At 38.6% G+C, this 21,806-nt stretch overlaps 1 protein-coding gene across 3 annotated transcripts in view; it reads right to left on the reverse strand.

The window, feature by feature from the left end:
• plxna1a (plexin A1a) overlaps positions 1-21,806 on the reverse strand; it is a 409,386-nt gene that overhangs the window by 287,159 nt on the left and 100,421 nt on the right. For all 3 annotated transcript variants that reach the window (XM_055223304.1, XM_033969420.2, XM_055223306.1), the window contains exon 3: positions 15,267-15,449. In XM_055223304.1, coding sequence (XP_055079279.1) covers positions 15,267-15,449 — 183 coding nt within the window. The remainder of the gene's footprint in view (positions 1-15,266; positions 15,450-21,806) is intronic.

Genomic DNA, 21,806 nt, shown 5'->3' on the forward strand with positions numbered 1-21,806 from the left:
TGTCTGCTGACCCCACTAGTGTTCAGAGCGGGGACAATGACAGTGTGTGTGTGTGTGAGTCTGGAGCAGTGACCCCGAGTGACCTGCCGCTGGGACGTCCAGACTCACTCGGAGCAGAGAGTGAAACCAAAGGACTGGGCAAGTGACAGTTTTAGAGATAGTAATATTATGTTAGTTTTTGTTTTGCTAATTAAACTAAAATTTCTAAATAGTTTAAAGGGGCCATATTACAGTATTTTCTGATCTATGTTATATTGTTGTTTCTTCATCACAAACATACCTGGAGTTTTGTTTTGTTTCATTCACATATGTTTAATAAGATCATTTGGATGATTTCAGCCTCTTCATGACATAAACCTCTTCATGACATCACAAGGTAGAACAGAGCATTTTGAGCTTTGCAGATGTTACAGACTAATAATAAAGTGTTACTCAAACATGTGAATCAAACAAAACACAACATCAGGTATGTTTTTGAGGAGATAACACCATTATAACATAGCTTAAAGCTCAAAAGAGTCAGTTTTGTGTAATATAGGACCTTAAAGAATGGCCTTGCTCTATATCAAAACCAGTACAAGACGAGTACAAGACCATATTTTGCGTTGAAAATTACATCCACTTGTTTAAAAACATGTTTTAGTTATCATTGTTGTACTGAAATATCCCCAAGTATTAAGCCTTTTCCTAGTATCATTTTTAAGGATTCACCCGCAATAGTGTTTTTGGACAGGTAGACACAGACGTACGACATGACATGTTGTGTCACTGTTGGAGGACAAGCACTTCTCGAGACTACACTTTGACAAATTTGGGCTAGACTTTCACAATAATCATTTTGCCATATCCCATGATTTTACCAATGATGCCTTTCTTTACTTAAGCCTCTTCACTTACTAGGGAACAAAAAAAGACATGCATTTCTTTGCTTTTCTTTCATATAACATCCAAAATACTACTGGTGGCACTTTAGGCTCTTTTAGGGGATCTAAATCTTTTCATTTTGTTCATTTCAAAGAGCCGTTCAAAAGACTAGCTCTTTCACTATTTATAGAAGCCAATGTGAGAACTCATTTTATGTGCAATTTAATCACAGAGAGAAATGACCAACGCTCAGATTAATTTAAAATGGTTCAAACTGAGAGTGGGAGTGTATTTACACTTTGGAATGATGCATAATCTAAATAAAACGTTTGACTACAATTATAATAATTAAAAATCTAACTGTTATTATGATGCCAAATATGTTTTTTTGGGCACAAATCTCTCACTTGTATTACCTGCTCTGTTTCTGAGCTGATTCTTGTGTTGGTTCAGTGTTAATCAGGATAAGACTACATACAAATTTGAAAGAAAAAAATGTGGTTCTTTTGAAAACTTTGATCCGGATCCAACCATTCATGTTAAGGAATCGTTCAAAAGAGCCGACTTGTTCATGAACGTCACCTCGCTACAAAATACAAATTTCACAACTCTGGCCTTTCATCCAACTGTATTTTTTCACTGAAATTTCACTGCATATGTGTAGTTGACTTTGCAACTTGTCATTATTATATCCAAACAAAATGTTCTTTACTTACATGTAATTTCTAGAACACTGCTTGATTAGGGCAAAAGGTTAGGATCCAAATTTCCACGTATTAATTTCATACATCCTGTTCAAGTGCACGCATATGTGAAAGGATAGGACTTCCTGGAAGAGTGTGGAGCAGATGGAAAAGGTCACAAATATAAGTGGCTGCCAGAAATCCTTATTAATCCTATAGGAGCCACGTGGATTAGCTGGAAAGACAATGAAGGTGATCTTTAATGCTAACTAAATACAAGATTTATGAGGAATGGCACTTCTTAGATAATTAGCTTTAGCTTTGTGCAAGTGGCGTTACAGAAAAGTGGAGGTTTAGAGGTTTTTGTGATGGCTTTTGTGTACTTGACTTTCAGTGAATAATCCCCAAAGCAATTAAGATAAAATGAAATATTAAATGTGAAAAACAGGGGTATTTTACTTCTATGGGGCATTAAGTGGTAACACACAACATATTTAGATCACCATGTTACTTTTTTTGTTTTGAAAATGCCATATAAGCCGAAAACAATGTATTAACTTTGTTCTTTGTTTTATAAGTTTCACTTTCGTTTTTGACGTTCTGCTCCCCACGTTAAATCACTCCCCCTTCAGAGCACTATCACAACATAATCAGCGTGCATCCCACTAATGACACTACTGCACATCGCATCAGGTTTGTCAAGTTGTTATGTACAGTTTTGCATCTTGTTTTTGTATATTTTTGGAGAACTGTCATCTGGGATCATGGAGGATGTAGGCTTGAGGGTGGAGCGTTGGACAGAATCTTACAGTTAACAGTAAGGAGGGTCCAAATAGGGCCCTGGAGAGATCGATAAAATATTCAAACGTGCATGGATGACATCTAAAACCTCTTCAGGCATGTTTGTGATGAGGGAAGAATCTTAAAACATGGTAGAAAGCAAAAAAAAAAATCGATTTTACATAATACCCACCTCTTTCACTTTAAAAAAAAAATATATATATATACTGTATTTGTCTATAAGAGTAGTAGTAATCTTATATCTATAGATCGTTCATCACTGGTCTGTCACGTACAAGGCTTTCACTTCTGTATTCTCTTCAAGTGTTTTAATTAGCTTTAATAATACATGTGTGTGTCTTTGCATTCCTGATGTGGTTCTTTCGACGGCAAAGGGCACAAACAAGCTCTTGATCATCCTGGGAATCGTACTTGTGACCTTGCTGTAAGCTAGCAATATTACACCTAATTATGTATGTATTTTAGCATACAATTTCATCTTCTTATGAATTTCTCTCATCACTTTTCACCTTATTTTCCTTGTTTATCTGAAATATGTTGCAATATTGTTACGCTCTACCCCTGCTCCTCGTTGTGAATACCAATGCGTGCCCGTACGACTATTTTGTATAAATTATTAGCATCTCAAAGGCGGGCCGCGGTAGCTGTGATCTTTCCTTGTTGTCTCTTGACACCCAGAAGCCTTCCCACTTATCAAAGATTCATTAGCGCACTAATATATCTATCCAGAGCCGGTTCACGTGGCCCGTCCATTAACACTACGACTCCACCGGGGACCGCCACCGTAATGCCCTGCTCAAGGACACAGGGGGCGGCACTCCGAAGCGATAGCCCACCTGGGAATTGAACCCGCAACCACAAGCGAACATTAGCAGGAGTCTGTAATGAGAGGGAGTATCGTATATGTGCCGGAGGTAGTGCTTTTTGAAAAGACTATTTCAGGAGATTGTGTTTTGACTTTGAAGGTGTACGTGTTTTGTTTTTTTTTTCTTTCTGTCGTTTCTGTCCATTTGTCTTTGGCTTTTATAGGACAGAGCGCTGGGATTGTGATGCAGATGAGAGGAGACATTACAGAAGGACCTTTTTCATATGCTAGTACATGACAGTGAAACAAAGGAAGAGATTTTGCCCTACATAAAGTGGACAAAGGACAGATGGTGGTTGTGTTGACACTGGGAAAAATTACTACAACAGAAACTGGAACGATGGAATAATATTGTGGAAGAGCTTCTTGTCATAAACACAAAAATATACTGGTTTTGGTTAGTGTACTCAAAATTTAGATACTAACTTTGGGTTGTGTTTCATATTGTTGAAGAACTACCCTGAAACGAAATATATTCTTAATGCAAACTCACCTCTCCACAGATTTGACCTCTAAGTTGGTTAGACCTGTCGCGATACCAAGTTTTGAAGTGCGATATACAGCTCAAGTACACACAGATGTAATAATATATAATAATCGATAATATTCAAACTAAATTATACCACTGACACGATAAACCTAAAGCAGATTTATACCCAACATCTATTATAAATGTACAATATAGTTAAAAACAGAAGATTACAACACTTCAGTAATTAGTTTGTATCTATAGTGAGTCACAGAAGTTCTCCAATCTTATTGTATTGCCAAAAAAAAAAAAAAATCTGCAGGGGTGTCAAACTCAATTTCACCGAGGGCCACATCAGCAAAATGGTGTGTCTCAAATTTGCAAAGATATAAAAAAATATGTCTGTGTAACTGCGTAACTCCTGACAAACCGACATTTTTAGACAGTCATACATTTAAATTTACCTTGTCGCGGGCCACATAAAATGACATGGCGAGCCGCATTTGGCCCCCGAGCCTTGATTTTGACACATGCGGTCTAAGGAATGGTACCTACGATAAATATTTTGTGCTCTGTATATATGACCCTAACCCTTAACCCTAACCAGGCCTACTCATGGGCATCACCTGCTTGTAACCATGGAGCTAGATTCGTTTAATGCCATACTGTCAAATTTTCAAAACACTGCAATCACATTTCCATGGAAACAAGCAGGCGTCGAACCCTCAACCGGAAAAGTAACATAATCCACCTTGCCGTCTCTTGGGTAATTTTGTCTTCCTAAATTCAAACAGGACCAAACTGTATTTTTCCTTCCATAATGGATTACAATGGAAGAAACACCATAAACCACAGACACCCTAGTGACACAAACCCACAGGCAGAACACAGTATTCAAAACATGTCCCCTCACATACATTGTCATATATGTACAGAACTGAAACGATATATTGCATACAATCCATCTTTTTTGTCACAAACCTCTGTTCCTCCATCTTGTATCACCCCATCTGACCGCTTCCTTCTCCTCCTCTGATGCTCTGACAGAGATAGCACTAGAGCATTTGCAGACCGACGTCCACTAATGTACTAATGGACGGCTAAGGGAGGACAGAGCGAGCCATCCGCACACACACATACACAACAATCACAATCCCTGATCTCCCCTTTATAGCTGGAAGTGTGGGCAAGGAGCCTTACCTCAGCTGGGAACGCCAGAGCTCAAGGTGACATAGGACTACAGCGATGGAAGGGGCCCAACGCGGCAAGTCTGAGATTCAAAGAAGAAGGTATTGGGGGAGAATGGGAAAATAATTCACTGCGACGCGAGCAGCGCTTACAGGGCTAATATTATGTGAGGCAGATTTACGCACTGGTGTGTCCTCAACAGGCTCTCGAAGCAGGCATTAGAAAGGATCAGGGAAGAAAAACACTGCCACATGGAGATATATGAGCTCAGAGACACCGGCTGATGGGGGGGAGACTGTAGTGTACGCGAGAAAGTGGTGTGGGCAGAGTCTGTGAGCAAAAGTCAGGTTAGATTACACTCATAATTTAGTTTTTAAATGGGAATTTTTGTAGCAGGAAAATGTATAGAAAGAAGAGGGATAGTCCAAGTGCAAGTGCAATGTATGGTGTACACACACACACTTGTCCTGGATTGGTCCTGGTTTGGGCTCAGTTTGAAGGCTAATGTAGGTTTTGGTTTGGTCTACGGAAGGGGGTGATATGGATTTTTGTTTTTTTGTTTTTTTGCCAGTGTCCAATATTTGGTGGCCTCTTGTCCCTAGTTTGGTCTCGCCTTGTTTAGTTCAGCACTAATGGATGTGGTGATTGTGCAAGTGTGAATGCACCCTTAGTTTATGTGGCTGGAGTATATTCCAGTAACTATGTGTATACAGTTTTGTCATCTCAGATAATTGGATATTACAGTCAAAAAGGGCATCAACCGCAAAAATATTCAAAGGGCAAGGACAAAATTAATTGTGGGATGTGCTTAAAGATATTTTCCAAAGCAAAATGGTACTATTATTGTATTTGGGGAACTCTTCAAGTGAATAAAATATATCTGCTGCAGTATTGCCATAATTACTGTGCTAGGATCATTTCATTAGCAGATATTTCTGACCAGTCCATAGTGTTATAGAGGGTAGATAATACCAGGTACATTACAATGTGTGAAGAGGTCATTTGCAAAAACACATAAGTGCCATTCAAAAACTAAAGGGTTGAAATTTACTCTTTGTACTCAATTCAATGTTTTAGTGATATTATTCAATCCCACTCACCATTGCTTTTATTGATGTATCTGTGGAAGACACATGCATACATACTTTGTAATTGATTCACTTTAGCTTTAGCCTCAGTTTAAACAATGCCATAATACACAATTAGAAAAACAAGACAACATAATATCACATTATAACTGGATGTGAGTGTCTCCAGTTCTAGTGACAAAGTGCTGTGTACTCTGCAAGCTAACAGGCCATTATTTCCTCCCAAACTTTCTGTAATGTGATCAAGATTAAATTAGTGTGTTCAGGTGCTCTGCTCATCTGCTCGCGATGAGTTTTCATTTGCAGTGTTAAAAAAACAAAAACAAACTTGACTTCCCTCCACACAAAGCCGGCACAGATACCAGCAGCCGGGGGATTATCCATCATCCCTCCGAAACCCGCGTTTGTGCCATTTAACCAGCCAGAGCAGCCGATGCACTGCTTCCATCATCGACTGCCAGTCTAAATGCAAGCGCTAATTAGTATTCACATGCTAAATTAGCTCCCATCCCATGTTTTCTGATTAAGCTTAATCATTCTGACAGCTACTTTTAGCGCTAAGCGCGCACAGCCAATATACGCAGACATTTGAAAGTCTAGGAAGACATCCAAAGCACTTTGATTCACAGAGGAGCCGGGTGCTGCTCGACGGGGCAAAACCTGCTGATTAGGTAGAGATATATTTGAGGGTTATGTACCCTCATACATTCTGATTTATCATGCATATCTATATGTGCTAAACTGTGTTCTGGGGAAGTACAACTGACATGTAAAGATGCACTAAGTATCTTTTCAGGAGGAGTGTCTGTATCAATCTCCACTGGGCCAAGCAAGTGATGTAAAATCAGACCTGTGAAGAGACGAACCCGTTCACAGTAAGAATCCATGTTTTTCCAAAGTATTTTTGAGTCATAATAACCCCTGTAAGTGAATAAATACAAGATACATTTAATGCTATATTGTGGGGCACTCCAGGTAGTAATAGCTTCTATATGGAGACAATCAGGTGAACCACCAGAAAAGTTACATAGAACACATCTAAGTTGATGACAATTTAAGGTGTAGATCTCACCAGGTAATATGTAACTCTCCCTTTTGTCATCCTGCCTGACCCTCTGCCCTGCCTTGGCTGCAGCACCAGAATCATGAGCCACCTCAATCTTTATTTTTTCTCTCTCTCTTTCTGCAAAGTGCATACAGCAACAACATACATCAACTGTCATTTACTGTCATCTGTGGTCAGAATCTATTCCATGATTGCACATACCTCATTTGTATGTGTCCTTAAAATATCAAATTTCCGCCTCTGCACTTTACTGACTACTGCCAAATCCCTCAGTATATCTCAAATTTGTCTGATTTAAGCAAGCTGGATGAATGAACTATGGTCCAGCTCCACACCTCCAGAAACCCCCGAATTCTGCCCGTGTTCTGGTGTATCTCTTTATCTGGGGAATGGAGTGCACGAGTCCTGTCAATCAAGCTCTTGGCACAGTTACCTCGCCGGCTCTATACTGCGATCGCTGCTGTCACTCAGGCTATCTTCAAGATGGAAAGGAAAGGCAAAAGTAATTGGATTTGCTGCTAGCAGGGAAATGATGAAATGACAGGAAATGTGTCCGTTAGCTGCGCACCTCTAAACGGCGCCGCTCTGCTGGTCTGGGGGCGTTTTGTTTCAGGGTACTCCAGGCTGAGGAGGGCAGCTATCACTGAAGGAGCAAAAACAATTGAGGAATGGAAAGATTTGCGGGTTTCTGAAATGAGCTGAGGGGCCTGGGATGTTATGGTATTTGGTAAGGAGTGTATACATTCACAATATGTCCACAAAGAATTTCCTCAAAATGTTGAAAAGGCATGTTTACATTTTGAATATATTGGATCTGATTTGTTGACTTTTTGTGAAAAATGTTAAATGGGGAAGTTCTGTTCACTGAAAATATGCAATTTAGATTTCTGGCTTAAGGGTTTTTACAACATATTTGGATCAAAATCTGTATTTACTTTCAGAATAATACTTTTCTTTCTGCCACTTGCTTGTGTCCATGACAATAGTTAATGCTTTGCGTCTAATATTCCACAATATGCCATAAAGTGTATCTACCTCCTTGAACATAAGCAAGTGATACCACCAGGACATGTTACAGGTCACTCTTGTGACGAGGCGACAGGGAGAATGTGAGATTTATTTTAGCAAAAAAAACAAAAAAACATCCATATGCAGATAGAGATAGTTACATTTAATGCCATACCATGGGATATTCCAAACAAAGCAATAACATTCCCATGGGGACAAGCATGTTTCGGATCCCCAACCAGGAAAGTTACATAGTGTAGCTTTAAAACATCCAACAACTGATAATAGGAGGTTGCTATGAAGTATGAAACTTTATCACTTCAGCTCATTTTGGTAATGACTTTAGCTGTGCGTCTACTCTAAATGGTTAACTTGGCTCTTAAACATGTAAGTGCTGATGTGGCTTTCTAAAATTAAGTTCATAATCTTGGACATTCATAAGACGTACATTTTCAAAGAGTTGTCCCAACGCATTCTTCATTTTATCTGCTCCATCCTTTCTCAGTTCTCAGCACCATATGTTGCACTTCCTGTTAAAACGCAGGAATAAAGATGTCCTTCAGTCTATCACACTGTCACCTTTATCTTATCACTTTGTTTGTGCAGTAATGTTCATTAATGGGCTGTTAACAGCCTTTGTATAAAGCTGTTAAAAAATGAGGCAAAATACTATTTATGACATAGATGTCAATTTTAAAAGCAACACGTAAGACTAGGAAGAAGAGATAGAAGCTATTAAAGCATTACTTCAAACTAATATGTACTGCTTTAACAGAAAATTTACACATTCTTATTTAAATAAAAGCAAAACTAATAAAAACGAATATCACATATGTCCCAGCTGTTTACTTTGTACCACTGGTATCACGTATAATGTACATAATAGGCCTACATATTGTTGAGATGTAGGATCTGTCTTCAAAGACAGCATTAGTACTTTCCCAACTAATGCAAATGATTAGTCCAAAAACCACATATGTAAAAAGTAACATTGTTCTGAACAAAAGCTTTTATGCCTGTGACATGAAAGACGTGTTTTGGACTTTCCATCTTCCTCATTATATATTGACTCATGTATCCGCCAGGCCAATTTATCTATGCTGCTATACAAAAAGGCATTTAGCATGCTAGTTCCCTAGCAACAGTTATAGCGTTACCATTAGCATGTTTCCTTTCATTTCTGCTTCCCAGCAGGAGGGACGGCACTGCACTCGTTAGAATGGGAATAACAGTGTTCACAGGACGAACAAGCCTTCACTTCCTCTACTCAACACTACCAACTGCAATTTACATTAATTTGGTACAAATAAACACATTTCATGTGTTTAAAAGTATAACACTAAAATATAACACTACGCATGTTAAGCTAAAGTGAATCTCTTACTGTGTCAGCCCTATTCCACGGCCACTTCGGGGATATGCTATGGCTACTTCCAATCTGACCACGTATCCCAGTAAAAGAGTGAATGAAATGTTTCCCCAGTGCACTTTCACCTCTACCTTCAAATGAGTCACTACCAAGTCACTGTGTCTAAACTGATGTCTTGAACATCATTGCTCTGCTGGCCTACAGCTCCACACCCCACTGTTGTGAACTTCAAACAACCTGGCTTCACTGTGATCTTGGATTTAGCCACCAGCAAAGGTCAGTCAGCACCGCTCCTCGCAAATTGAGCCTTGATTGTATCGTGGGGCCGTTAATAAACTGCCCTACAAAGTGACATATCACGCTAATGAATTCTGCCCCATAGGACGCAAAGTAAATCAAACTGTAGCATATTCCTCCACTTGTACACCCTCGGTCAAACGCTGAAACATCATAACTCATACTCGGGACGTTTAGCAAATAAATAGTGTTTTGTCAGTTAAATGATTGTGATTGGTGGTGTTGGGAGACGGGCACATGAAAGCAGCCCAATCATTCAATGGACTGCCCGGGCTTAAGATTTACACCAGAGATTATATATTCATAGATCGATCAATAGCTGGAGTCTATAGCAACGAGACATGTTGAATACACGACCATGCGTTTAGTAGCGGGGCCATTGTTGGAATTTTAATGAGTGAGATATCGATATGGGAGCTTTACATATCATTAGGCCAGGATGCACACCTTAACTCCCAATGAATAGTAATAAAAGTACACCGGCTGTGTCTACCATCTACCCATGTGGGAGGTCCTCTGTTCTAGGAGGGCTTGATTTCCTGCACACCCTAATGGAGCGTTTCTAGCTTTAGGAATACCGTACGTTAAAGAGTGTTTGGAGACCTGCTCATGCATCAAAGAGCATTGCATTGGAGTTGAACTTAAAAATAGCAAAAGTTTAAGATAAAAAACACGCCAAGATCCATAGTAACAACTTTAAGGCATCACAAAAACACACCATTCTTCTGCTCAAGTACTGGACCCATAACCTTGTTGAAATGAGTAACTTGTAGACGACAGAAATTGGTTTCTCGGATATTGGTTTCTTGAGGTCTCATTTAAAGAAGACCTTTTCTGCTTGAGTCTGCTATATAGTTATAATCGATGACACCTGTGGATCATTATGTTATAATTTAGATATTTTAAATCGCAATATTCATCTAAAGTGATTGATAGGTGATGTGGCGTCTTGAAAATAAGCGATTATAGCTTGCTTAAACATGCACAAATCGTTCCAAAAACAATTTGAGAGGGTACGTGAGAAGATGAAACAGGTATAACATGCTTAAAAGCTCCGAAAAGTTGATTTAGCATAATAGGTTCATGCATAATAGTTTACGATATGAACTGATGGATGCGTAGTAAAATAATCTCTTAACGGCTGGGTTATACGGTGATAAAAAATCTAATTGTGATCTGATCCTACGCCAATATTTTTTTAATGAAATTGCCATATTGTGATTCATTGTTTCTTTTCCCCACCCACTCATCCTATTGGTCGGTTTCTGATTTTTTGGCATGTCACCCACCCTGAATCTCTATAGGCCTACGGACCAAATACACAATCCCCAGCTTTTCTATTTACCTTAATAGATTCCCAACATTATCATAATTTGATATTTGAAGTTTACATCTATTTATCTGTCCAAACACTGCAACTGTATAGCTGGTATTGAGTTCATATGACGCAATCAAATCCATATCAAATCCAGACCTCGCCATCTCCCAACTGCCAATAACCGAACGTGTGATTTACAGTAATTGTTGTGCTGTCGCGCCATGTCTCTGCTCACATGTTCCTACTCCATTGATCGTCCGAACACCCCTTGCCTCCTCCTCAACCCCCCCTTCCCCACCCCACCACACAGGAAGACCAGGAAGACCACGTACCCCGGAGGGAAATGGGATTCCGATAGTCCAAGATATCATCCTGGATCTGCTGACCTCGCGCGCAAATCAGCCCGTCTACATGCACGCCACAGCGGGGTCACCGGCAAGGTCCAGCGGGCTAGGTTTCAGCCGACAATGCAAAACGTTAGCGGGGGTAGCTGTGTAAGGACCCAGGAGTGTTAGCAGGTTGTTAGCGTAGCTCGTATAAAAGGAGCTGACGGCACAGAGGCATTAGTGGCGTGGTTATTATACAGGCAGTGGGGTTACTTTCAGAAATTGTTAGCTCATATATACGTGTAGTTTGAAAGCGTACTCAACATTGATCGGTAAGCAGTCATTTTCTGCAATCTGTGACATATAGAATGCTATACTTTGATTCAAGGGTGGCCTATGTATACATCACTTATCATATATTGTAGACTGTAATAGCTGCTAAAGTGTTACGTTGGTTGGATGTTGGTTCTGTAAACACTAGTGATTGAATAGACGTAGACCTCAAGTTGTCCTGTGGCGTTTACTCAGAACAACATACATTTTCTTTCCATTTTTAGCTAGTCTTATTGCAAATGTATAGAGCTTATACAAACAAGGTCATTATTAATCACTGCTTTTTCAAGTAAACATCAATCGGGCCACTGAAAGTTGGAACAAACCTTTCATCAAAGTAACTGTTCCATGGTGGCATAAACTAACTTTCTGAATGGACAGAGGCTAGACCATATTAAAGGCCCTGTTTATTCATTTTTTCCTATATATATTTCAGCTAACTTTGTCTTGCCCCAGTACAGATATATTCTCTTGAGTTTTTTTACTGTCCAATAATGATTATAATGTTGTTTCCTCATCACAAACATAACTGGCGCTGCGTTTTATTTTATCCACACATTTCACAACAAACCCTGCATATTTAGGCTGAGTTCTTCTCTCAAATTGAAAACACTCCGTTCCACCTTGTGATGTCATGTAGTAATACAGGAAATGCTCCATACATCTTCACTAGAATCATTTGGATGATTTCAGACCTGGAATTATCAATCTCCACTGAACAAAAGGTAAAAATTGCTCTAAAAATGACCACTACATGACATCATAAGGTGGAACAGAACATTTTGCGCTTTGAAGATGTAGACAGACTAATAATAAAGGGTTACTCAAACATGTGTGAATGAAATAAAACACAACTGTGGATATGTTTTTTGATGAGGTAAAAACTTTCTAAAATGGCTTATATCTCACAAGAATCATGTTTGTGACAACAGAAACTATACAAATGTCGAACCTTCTCATTACTTTGCTTTGGCTAACTTGTTTACCACTCACTTAAGTCACATAGATAAATCTTTCAATAGTGATTAGCATTCTCGTTCTTATCAGCAGAAGCAGGTGTCCAGACAGACTTTGTTGCATTGGAAAACTATAATCGACCATTATTTATGATGGACAAACAAGCTAGGTTTCCTTTCTTTCGATAACATCAGAATACGAAGGTGGTACATACATTTTAGAGCTGCTTTATGGACTCCAAAGATTGATTCATTGTGCATATAAACATTGACAAGGTCAGAAGTCCAGTTAAAAACCTTAAGTCAATTACCAGCACAGTACGACATAAACATATTGATTGAGTAACCCGGCGTTAAAACAGTCACATATTAAACTGTCAGGCTTTCATCTAAACTGCAGCTGTCGAAAATAAAAAAAAAACGAAAATGCATAAAACCAATCTGACAGGAAGCAAGCCGTAAACACAGAGGCTGCTTCACTGACACAATTGGAGACAACTTAAAAGCTCCACGCAATATTCGCCAAAACAAGTCAATGCTAAACAGTGCCGACAGTGACACGTGGAGCGCGGTTATTCTGTGCCGCTAGCTGTCTCCAACGCACCAAGCTAACCCCGACCCCGGGCAAAAGCATTAGCATTTTACTCGACGGCGGCAAGAAGAGAGGAATTTTCATTACCCTGATCTGAACAGCAAAGATATGTTCATCGGAGTCTAGTGTTTATGATAACAAACAATAATTTAGGCAAAGTAAATGAAAAGCTTGGCGTCGCTGATGGGGAGAGACATTGTAGCATCTGAATTGCAAGCTGGGTAATTACATCTCATCTTTGATATGAAGAAACTGGGAAGAGCAATAAGAGACATAACAGAGAGGGAACTGTAAATACTTTGATGCAAATGTTCTATCTTCCGATCTTCAGAATCTTAGAATAATTATGGCTACAGAACATTTCTATTTGAGCAACGGATTTAGATTTGGTTTTGTTGGTGTCATGATGCCAATGATGAAGGAATCATCTTGTTTTCAGATATGATACAAACTTTTTATAGAAAAGGAGCACCAGTTATCAAAGGGTTAGCGTTTACCCAATAAAAAAATATCTTTTGGGTGTAAAAATGCCTTCAATAACATCAGTTTACTGGGTGCATTTTGCTTTGAGATGTAAACAGCAGGTTTAAGTGAAACCATGTAACTTACTAGAGGTGGCATATCACCTACATGATTCCATTTAAATAGAAAGTTCACAACATAGTTCTCCACGGAGACTGATGAGTTTTATGCCAAATTGTGGAATATTTCCATGGAGATACTCAGGTGGAGACCCTCCTCCAGGCCAAATAAGAGTCAGGTTTATGGAGATACAAGCCCACTCACAGTAAGGATGTACGTTTTTCAGTACAATAAAAACATCCAAAATGAAAAAAACAAAAAAAAAACAAAGAAAACATGCTTTTATTTTTGTGTATTTTTTGCCAAAAAAATAGATGGAGGGGCTTTAAAATCTTTAGATCATTGCATTAGATATTGTTTGCATAATATCCTTCTTATAATTGTGTATAGTCTTCCAAAACTTGACACTTGTCAAGCCTGTGACTTAACCACCCAACAGATGCCCTGTGTTTATCCAGCTGAACTCAGTATCTGGACCTGTCCTTTAAGAGATAACCTTGACACGGACAAAGTCCTGTCTACATAAAAAGGCATCTTCATTCTGTTCCTCAGTATACACCTTTCTAAATAGCAATATATTGATGACTTGAAGACACAGTAATGCAGATGTAATAGGACGCAATGATGCAATAAGACATTTGATGACTAATCCATTCGACAGCATTGTCAGAAGCAATAACCATAAGAGAGGCATGGGCCTGACAGTAAACTGCGGCAAACTCTATGTACTTCCATGTACCATAGATAAAACGACTCCTACGTACAGCTTCAAATCACTTTCAATTCACATTAAGCACTGACAGTAAACAGGAGACAAGACACTTAGCATTAGATTGCCAAGTGATAGAGGCGAGAGTTGGCTCCCCATGCATATCAACGCCACCAAATGCTATTGTAAAATTCCCATTGAAAAAATCCTGAACAGAATTCATTAGCTTTAAAATGTTACAGTCAGGAATACTTTTACAGCAATGTTTTAATAAAACTGCAGTGAGTCAGTCGATTTTAAACCACTATCACACCTAATTACTTCTTTTACTATTAAAAGTGAGTTATGTAACTTTTCTGATGGGGGTGTGCCACTTGCTTGTCTCCATGGAGATGTATTTGCTTTGCCTGGAATGTTTCCCAGTATAGCATCTTGCATTTTTCCTTCACAAGGGTTTTTATTGCCTAGAAAAAAAAGCATTCTAACAGTGAGCCTCCTGACAGATCTGACCCGTAACTTGGCCCGGCTGCGTTACCGACTGGTCTCTATGGAGGTTAATGCCATATGGAATATTATGACACATTTTTTGCAATGTAATAACATCTCCAGGGAAACGAGCAGGTGGCAGACTCTCGATCTGCACCAGAAAAGTTACATATTGTATCTATAATCAAATTATCCTAGTAAAAACACTGAAAGGTATTCCATCAGCGAAAACTATATCCAGCAGAAACACATAAGGGTTATCCTACCTTTCGGATACGTCCGCTACGGGTGCCAGTGAAGGCCACAGTGTGTCCGCGGTAGTCGTATGCAGCAATAGAAGTCATCCCATCCTCTTTGTCCACATACAGAGGAATGCCCTCGATCGCGGAGGTGCCCCCTAGAGGCTGGTTGAAGTCCTGGCCACAGAAGTTGTCGTCTATCTGCAATGGCTGTGTAAAAAGAAGATAAATTGTTTAAGCCAACGAGAAATGAGACTTGTCAAGCTTTAATAGAGTAGAAATTGGTAACGGTGGAGCCAAAATGAATAGAAAATATATAAATACATTTTAAAATGCATCGTGCTAGACATGTTTCTTATTTGGTAGTTAGCTTGTTTACTCATCTCTTCAAATTTCCTATAAGTAAACCTTACTCTATAACTTCTTCAATCCACAATCGGAATTTTCCATCTTACGCTTAAAACACACCCACACACACAAAAAAAGTTTGAGGAAATATATTTTATAGATGGTGGTAGTGAAGAGGAGGAAATGGAGAGGTTGAGGTGGCTGAGGGGGTCTTCTGCTGCAGTGGAAATAGAGCAGAGAAGAGTTGCTGGCAGCACACGGGTAACTACGCTATGGCTTGAGAGGCAACTGGTTCAGAAGCATGTAGAATCTGACATATAAATAAATCCTCGTGTAATGCTACGTATATTAACTTTATAATATTCTATATCGATTCAACGAGTTTGAAATAGTTATCGTTGCAAAAACAAAGCCTAATTGTTTTAACCAACGCTACAAAACATGACGTAAACCGCACTTAACCTGTACCCTTACTCGCAACTACCCGATGTCAACATGCAATTAGCTAGCTCCCCCCTACTCTGAACAATTGTTTGCTAACGTCCTACGTATTGATTCCTTGATAGAGCGCTGTGGCAAAGTACTTTCTAATGCGTCTTAAATCAAATATGGCTGGGATGAATAGGGGTGATGTGAATGGCGGGCCGCATTAGCATATCGTAATAAAAGTGTCCGATGGTGTGTTGATGTGTCTCGCTTGATTTGTCACAGTGTATGAGAGCGTGACAGGCGTGTCATCAAACGAGGACGCACTTCAGGGGGAGCGGCTGCACGGGGCATGGAGGTAATCAACGCGAGGATCGTCCTGTAGCATAGGGATCATAATTAGAACACTGGCAGATAGTTAGTTATGCAAAGTTTGTTATATTAGTAGGGATGTAGGAAGGTTTTTTATGCGTCTCAGAAAGCTGGTTTGGTCATTTCTTAGCAATTAGTGAAGAAACTGTCATGTGGTAATACAGGAAGTGCCCCACTGTGTTTTTAAACTTCATATACGTTCACTAGATTCATTTGGGTGATTTCAGCCCTGGACAATTGCCAATTTCTACTGAACAAAAGGTAAAAAGTAGCTGTTAATGTGAAAACTACCACTTGACGACATCGAAAGGTGGGAAAAAAAAGCATTTTGAGTTTTGGAGAGGGTTATGGAAATGATTAAAACAAAACACAAACAAGCTAGTCAACAGTTTGCAGTACTCCAAAGTTATTCCTGACACATTTCTAGCATAATAATTATTTACCATGATGAGTTTATAAGCACTTTCACAACAGGCTGGTGTGATTTTGAGAGCTGCTTTTGCAATATTTGTACATACTGGAGTTTATGACATGAAAAGATGGGTACATCCGTTTTAACTACAGTATTTAGGATATTTTTAAAGGGAGAGAAAAAGAGACTACATTTCGAGGTAGTCAAAGCTCTCTTCACTTACAAGTGCATCCCAAATAATTCCGGGACCTACATTTCCGACAGAGTATGCACCAGTAACTCAGTGGAAATCATTTAACGCTGCCCTTCAAAGATGGACTGTGCAAATACATATGACCCACTTCTCGCTGTAAAATGTAAGGCACAAACCAGGCATCACTGTGGTATTTTAAGTAGCAAATATGACTGCAACAGGCTTTCAAAAGTACACAAAGTCATTATGCACAACAAATTCAACTAAATTTCAAACTGACGCAGCCTAACTTTCTGACCGAAATAAATTAGAATAGATTTTAAGTTGATTTATTTGTAGCTGAGGGGCAGTGGTTTTGCCTAAAAAATGGTAGTAGTGCTTCTAAGGATTCAAGACAAGTCATTGATTTTTCATTATGTTGTTTGGCTCTAGTTTAGTTGATTTTTTTCCCCTCAAATTCAGTTTATTTAAAGAGCTCATATTACGCTATTTTCTGATCTATGTTATAATGTTCCCTCATCAAAACCACGCCTGCATTTGTGTTTTGTTTCATTCACACGTTTAACGCACAAACACTGCATATTTAGGCTGTGTTCTTCTATCAGGCAGAAAACACTCTGTTGCACCCTGTGATGTCATGTGTTTGTGAACTACATACACCTTCACTGGATTCATTTGGGTAATTTCAGACGTCTCTACTGAACAAGAGCTAACCCGAAAACTACCACTTGTTGATTAATGAAACAAAACACAACCCTGAGTAACATTCTAACATAGCAGAAAGCTCACAAGTGTCAGTAAACTATATTAGAAAATTCATTATGTCGTTTTTTTGAATAATCGTTTTTCTACCATTTTTCTACTAATAATACAAAAAGTTTTAGAGATACCAAAACAAAAACATAATTACTTGTAGCAGAGCAGCTGTGGTTTTAATTGTGGGTACAGCAAAGTGTCTGGGCTTATGGAGCAGCCACTTCAAAGTCCACTTCATTTTCCATTCATTTTTCCCATAGACTTTAAAAAAAATAATAATAATTTCAAAGGCATCACAGAGGCTAAGTGGCTATGAGGTAACTAAAATCCATAACACAGTTGTTTTAAGTCCAAAAAGCATTTAAAACACAAGATTCAGCAAAATGTTTCAATAACTTAAGTTAAGTTACCATTAGTTACCACATACCTGATTACCCCAGAGCGAGATTTCAGACTTTTAATATACATTGTTTTTGAGACGTCTATGTGAAAAATGAATAGAAAATGTACTCCCGGAACCAGGGGGTGGGCGGTCACTGTTGCACTTCATTGGTGTAAAGCAGAGGTGTCAGACACATTTTCACCAAGGGCCACATCAGCAAAATGGCTGTCCTCAAAGGGCCAGATGCAAAATGGATGTAACTACTTTTTTAATTTGTTAATTAACTGTTTCTGTATTTATTACTTATTTAAGTTTCAAATATTGCATATTATATTTGCATGGCTGTGTAACGACATATCTCTTGATAAAATGACATGTTAAGACATCATACCTTTTAATTTACCCTGTCGAGGGCCACATAAAATGATGTGGAGGGCCACATTTGGCCCCCGGGCCTTGAGTTTGACACATGTGGTGTAAAGGGTCCAAGTTCAAGTTTATTACCGAGTTGTTTTATTCTTCATTAGTGAATCCTGGTGTGGCCTTGAATATGTTTTGTTTTCTTTTTTAATTTTTATTTTATTGTATTTTATTGTATTTTATTTTTATTTATTTATTTTAAATTTTATTTATTTATTATGTTTTTACCTACGTTTGTGAAGATAAGCCTATTCAAATATATACTTGGGTAGCCATAACACAGAGAGAAGTACTTGGAGTGTAAAACCATTGTGTTCCACTGCACACACACGGCGCTTTACCACACAATACCTGCGTTCGCACCTGTCAACACACCTGTCCATTGAGAACACACACACTACAACACGCACATACAAACAAACTTACACAATACCCAAATCAACACACAAAGCGGCATTCACAGCCTCCCACACCACACAACTGAACGTGGCAGCTTTCCCTTGTTCATTAGAGACGTATGGTTTCCGTGGAGACTAATCAATCACCGGCCCCTCCCTCCACAGAGAGCTGTCAGCGTCGGCCATGTTTGTGTCACGTCAGAGAGAGTGGAGAGACGCCGCAGGCACATGGGCAATGTGCAAGGGAGGAATGGGGAGGGAGGGGTTAACTGCAGTCAACTACTCACTTTATCAAGAGGGAAAACGCCAGGCTCTGAATATAATGTCAAACTCCTCTGAATTTTGTTACAACGAAAACTATACTGGTATCACATTTGAACTGAAATAACTGAAATGGAAATTGTGTCGATGCTAATGATTTAGTCCTTTGAATACAACTCGACAATACAAATGACAGTTCATTTCAGTTCAAATGTATAAATCCTTTGGGGAATATATAAAATAAAACAACAAAAACTTAGGTAACAAGATTATAACATGGATTAAAGCTTGAAAGATGTGTAATATGTGACCTTTAAGTACTAAGCATCATGCCTTTTCCTTAGTATCAAAATCAAGTTTCAAATTTTTGTATTGTGAGAATATAACATCAGAATCAGAAGAATTTTATTGCCGTTGTCAGTGAACACAACTCACAAACTAGGAACTTTCTTCGGTGATAAAGTGCAACATAAAACACTGAATGATAATAATAATCATTTAAAAAAAAGTAGAAATATAGCTATTATAAATACAAATAAAGGCATGCATAAAGTTAAAAAGGATAAAAAAAAATGCTTAAAAATAAAATAGTCAAAAAATAAATAAAAAGATCAAGAACAGGACTTTCCTTGTGCTAAAATTAGATGAAATGAGACTACCAGAATAAACCTACTGCATATATCACTGACCAAATAGTATATGAATATTAAGTAGCTCATTTACAGTCTAGTCGCTTCGGACCTAAAAAACACATACGCACAAATGTTCCTAGACGATTCTACAGTCACTAACCTCTTTTGCTTTAACTGTATAACAATATTTCCCCTAAATAATTTCACCACTTCTTCACTTTTTAAGTACATTCAGTGATTAATAGTTAGTAAGCTGTCAGTACAGGTAAATATGTTTATTACTCTATTGTGTCAGAATGCTTTTGAATGAAAATTAAGTTTAGTATTTAGCATGCTAACATCTCCATTGGTTTAACATTAGGCTAACTGCTAATTCTATGGTGTGTGGAGTCTCAATTTGTAGTCTTCCAATTATACATGGTAAATGGTCCCATGGTCACATTTTTCAATAGCGTTTTTTTTTTTTTTTTTTTTACCTTCAAAGCGCTTTACATCAAGGAACTGCTCACCCAATCACACACATTCATACACTCATTTACGCAGACAGTGTGGGTGAGTTCGGTTAAGTGTCTTGCCCAAGGACACAACAACAGCACTCATTTATGGGAGCTAGAATCGCAGCGCCAACCTGTGAGTCAGTTAATCAGACCGCTCAACCGCTGATGTTTATGTGGACAGCAGGAGTTTATAGACTTGGAAAGTAGTTGTATGACAATAATGGAAAGATGTCTAATGTCAGTCAATCCTTTATTTATTTGCTACTGCCTATGGTCTCAGAGTGGCGGGACAGGCCTCCACGGACAGCATAACAATCAATAATATCCAAGTAATTATTATTAACACTAACAATATTGTGTAGAAAATCATTGTACAACACAAAACCAACAAAAAGCAGCCATGATGTTTCTTCACTTAGGCACATGACTGAAATCCGTCAGTGCACAAAATACAATAAAGTTCCTTTGACCTCAGATTTAGACATAATGAATTTCACAATCACACAAAACGGCTCATTGCATTCAAAAACGCTCCATTACAAAGGTGCTACTACAACTATCACATGCTGTTTTACTGCTATTCAGGGGTTTCAGTTTCCTATTGGCAACATTTTCAGGACTTTTTTTTGAAGTGTTAATTGCTATGGAAACTAACCACATTTTTCATCATACTGAAACCCATGGATACTTCTAATAAAATCTACTCATATGAATACAAGCGACAAACCATATTGATCACATACAAACAGATAGAGTGGTCTAATATTTTAGCTCAGGATGGGCAAAAAAATCGATTACATCAATTAATTGAATTTGAAGTTCAAATTGATTTGTTTAGGAAAAAATCTAATTTTATTTTCCCCACGTTAGTCCTCTGGAAATTGCATTGAACAAGAAAGGCCGCTCACTGCAGCCACAGGGACCAAAGATGTAGCACCGACTGCTTTGGAATCAGTGATGTCAAATTAAATGTTGGGGTCATGTTTAATGCAATAGTTTGTTTCATCTCATTCATAAAATATTTCCCCAAAGGTCAATGGGTTAAATATGATCAGTGAATATGATCTTTTCAGCTTTGAAAATTTTCTGTAGTTTGCAGAACATTTTTAGTGGAGAGGGGAAAAAGAAAAAAAAATCAAATCGCCCAGCCCTAATTTTGGCTTGAATATTTAAGCTTTAGGTAAATAAAGAAAAGGCCAAATAAGGAGACGAGACAGCCCTGGATCTGTCCTCGTGTCCCTGTGTTTGTTTCCTCAGATAAAAAGAGCAGATTTCTCCTCACTTCCTGTCCCTCTCTTCTTCTCTGTCCCCACATGTCTCATCAGTGTCTGCAGGCTCTGGGTTCACAGGGACAGACCGGTGGGAACTCGAGCTCTCCTCAGAGGGTCACTCTGTTTCACATGCCGCCTGCTCCCTAAGCCCTTCTGTCCTTCCTTACTCCCTCACTTCCTTCCCTTATGGACATGAGGA

The sequence above is a fragment of the Periophthalmus magnuspinnatus genome, chromosome 7, assembly GCF_009829125.3.
Source record: "Periophthalmus magnuspinnatus isolate fPerMag1 chromosome 7, fPerMag1.2.pri, whole genome shotgun sequence".
Classification (NCBI taxonomy): Eukaryota; Metazoa; Chordata; class Actinopteri; order Gobiiformes; family Gobiidae; genus Periophthalmus; species Periophthalmus magnuspinnatus.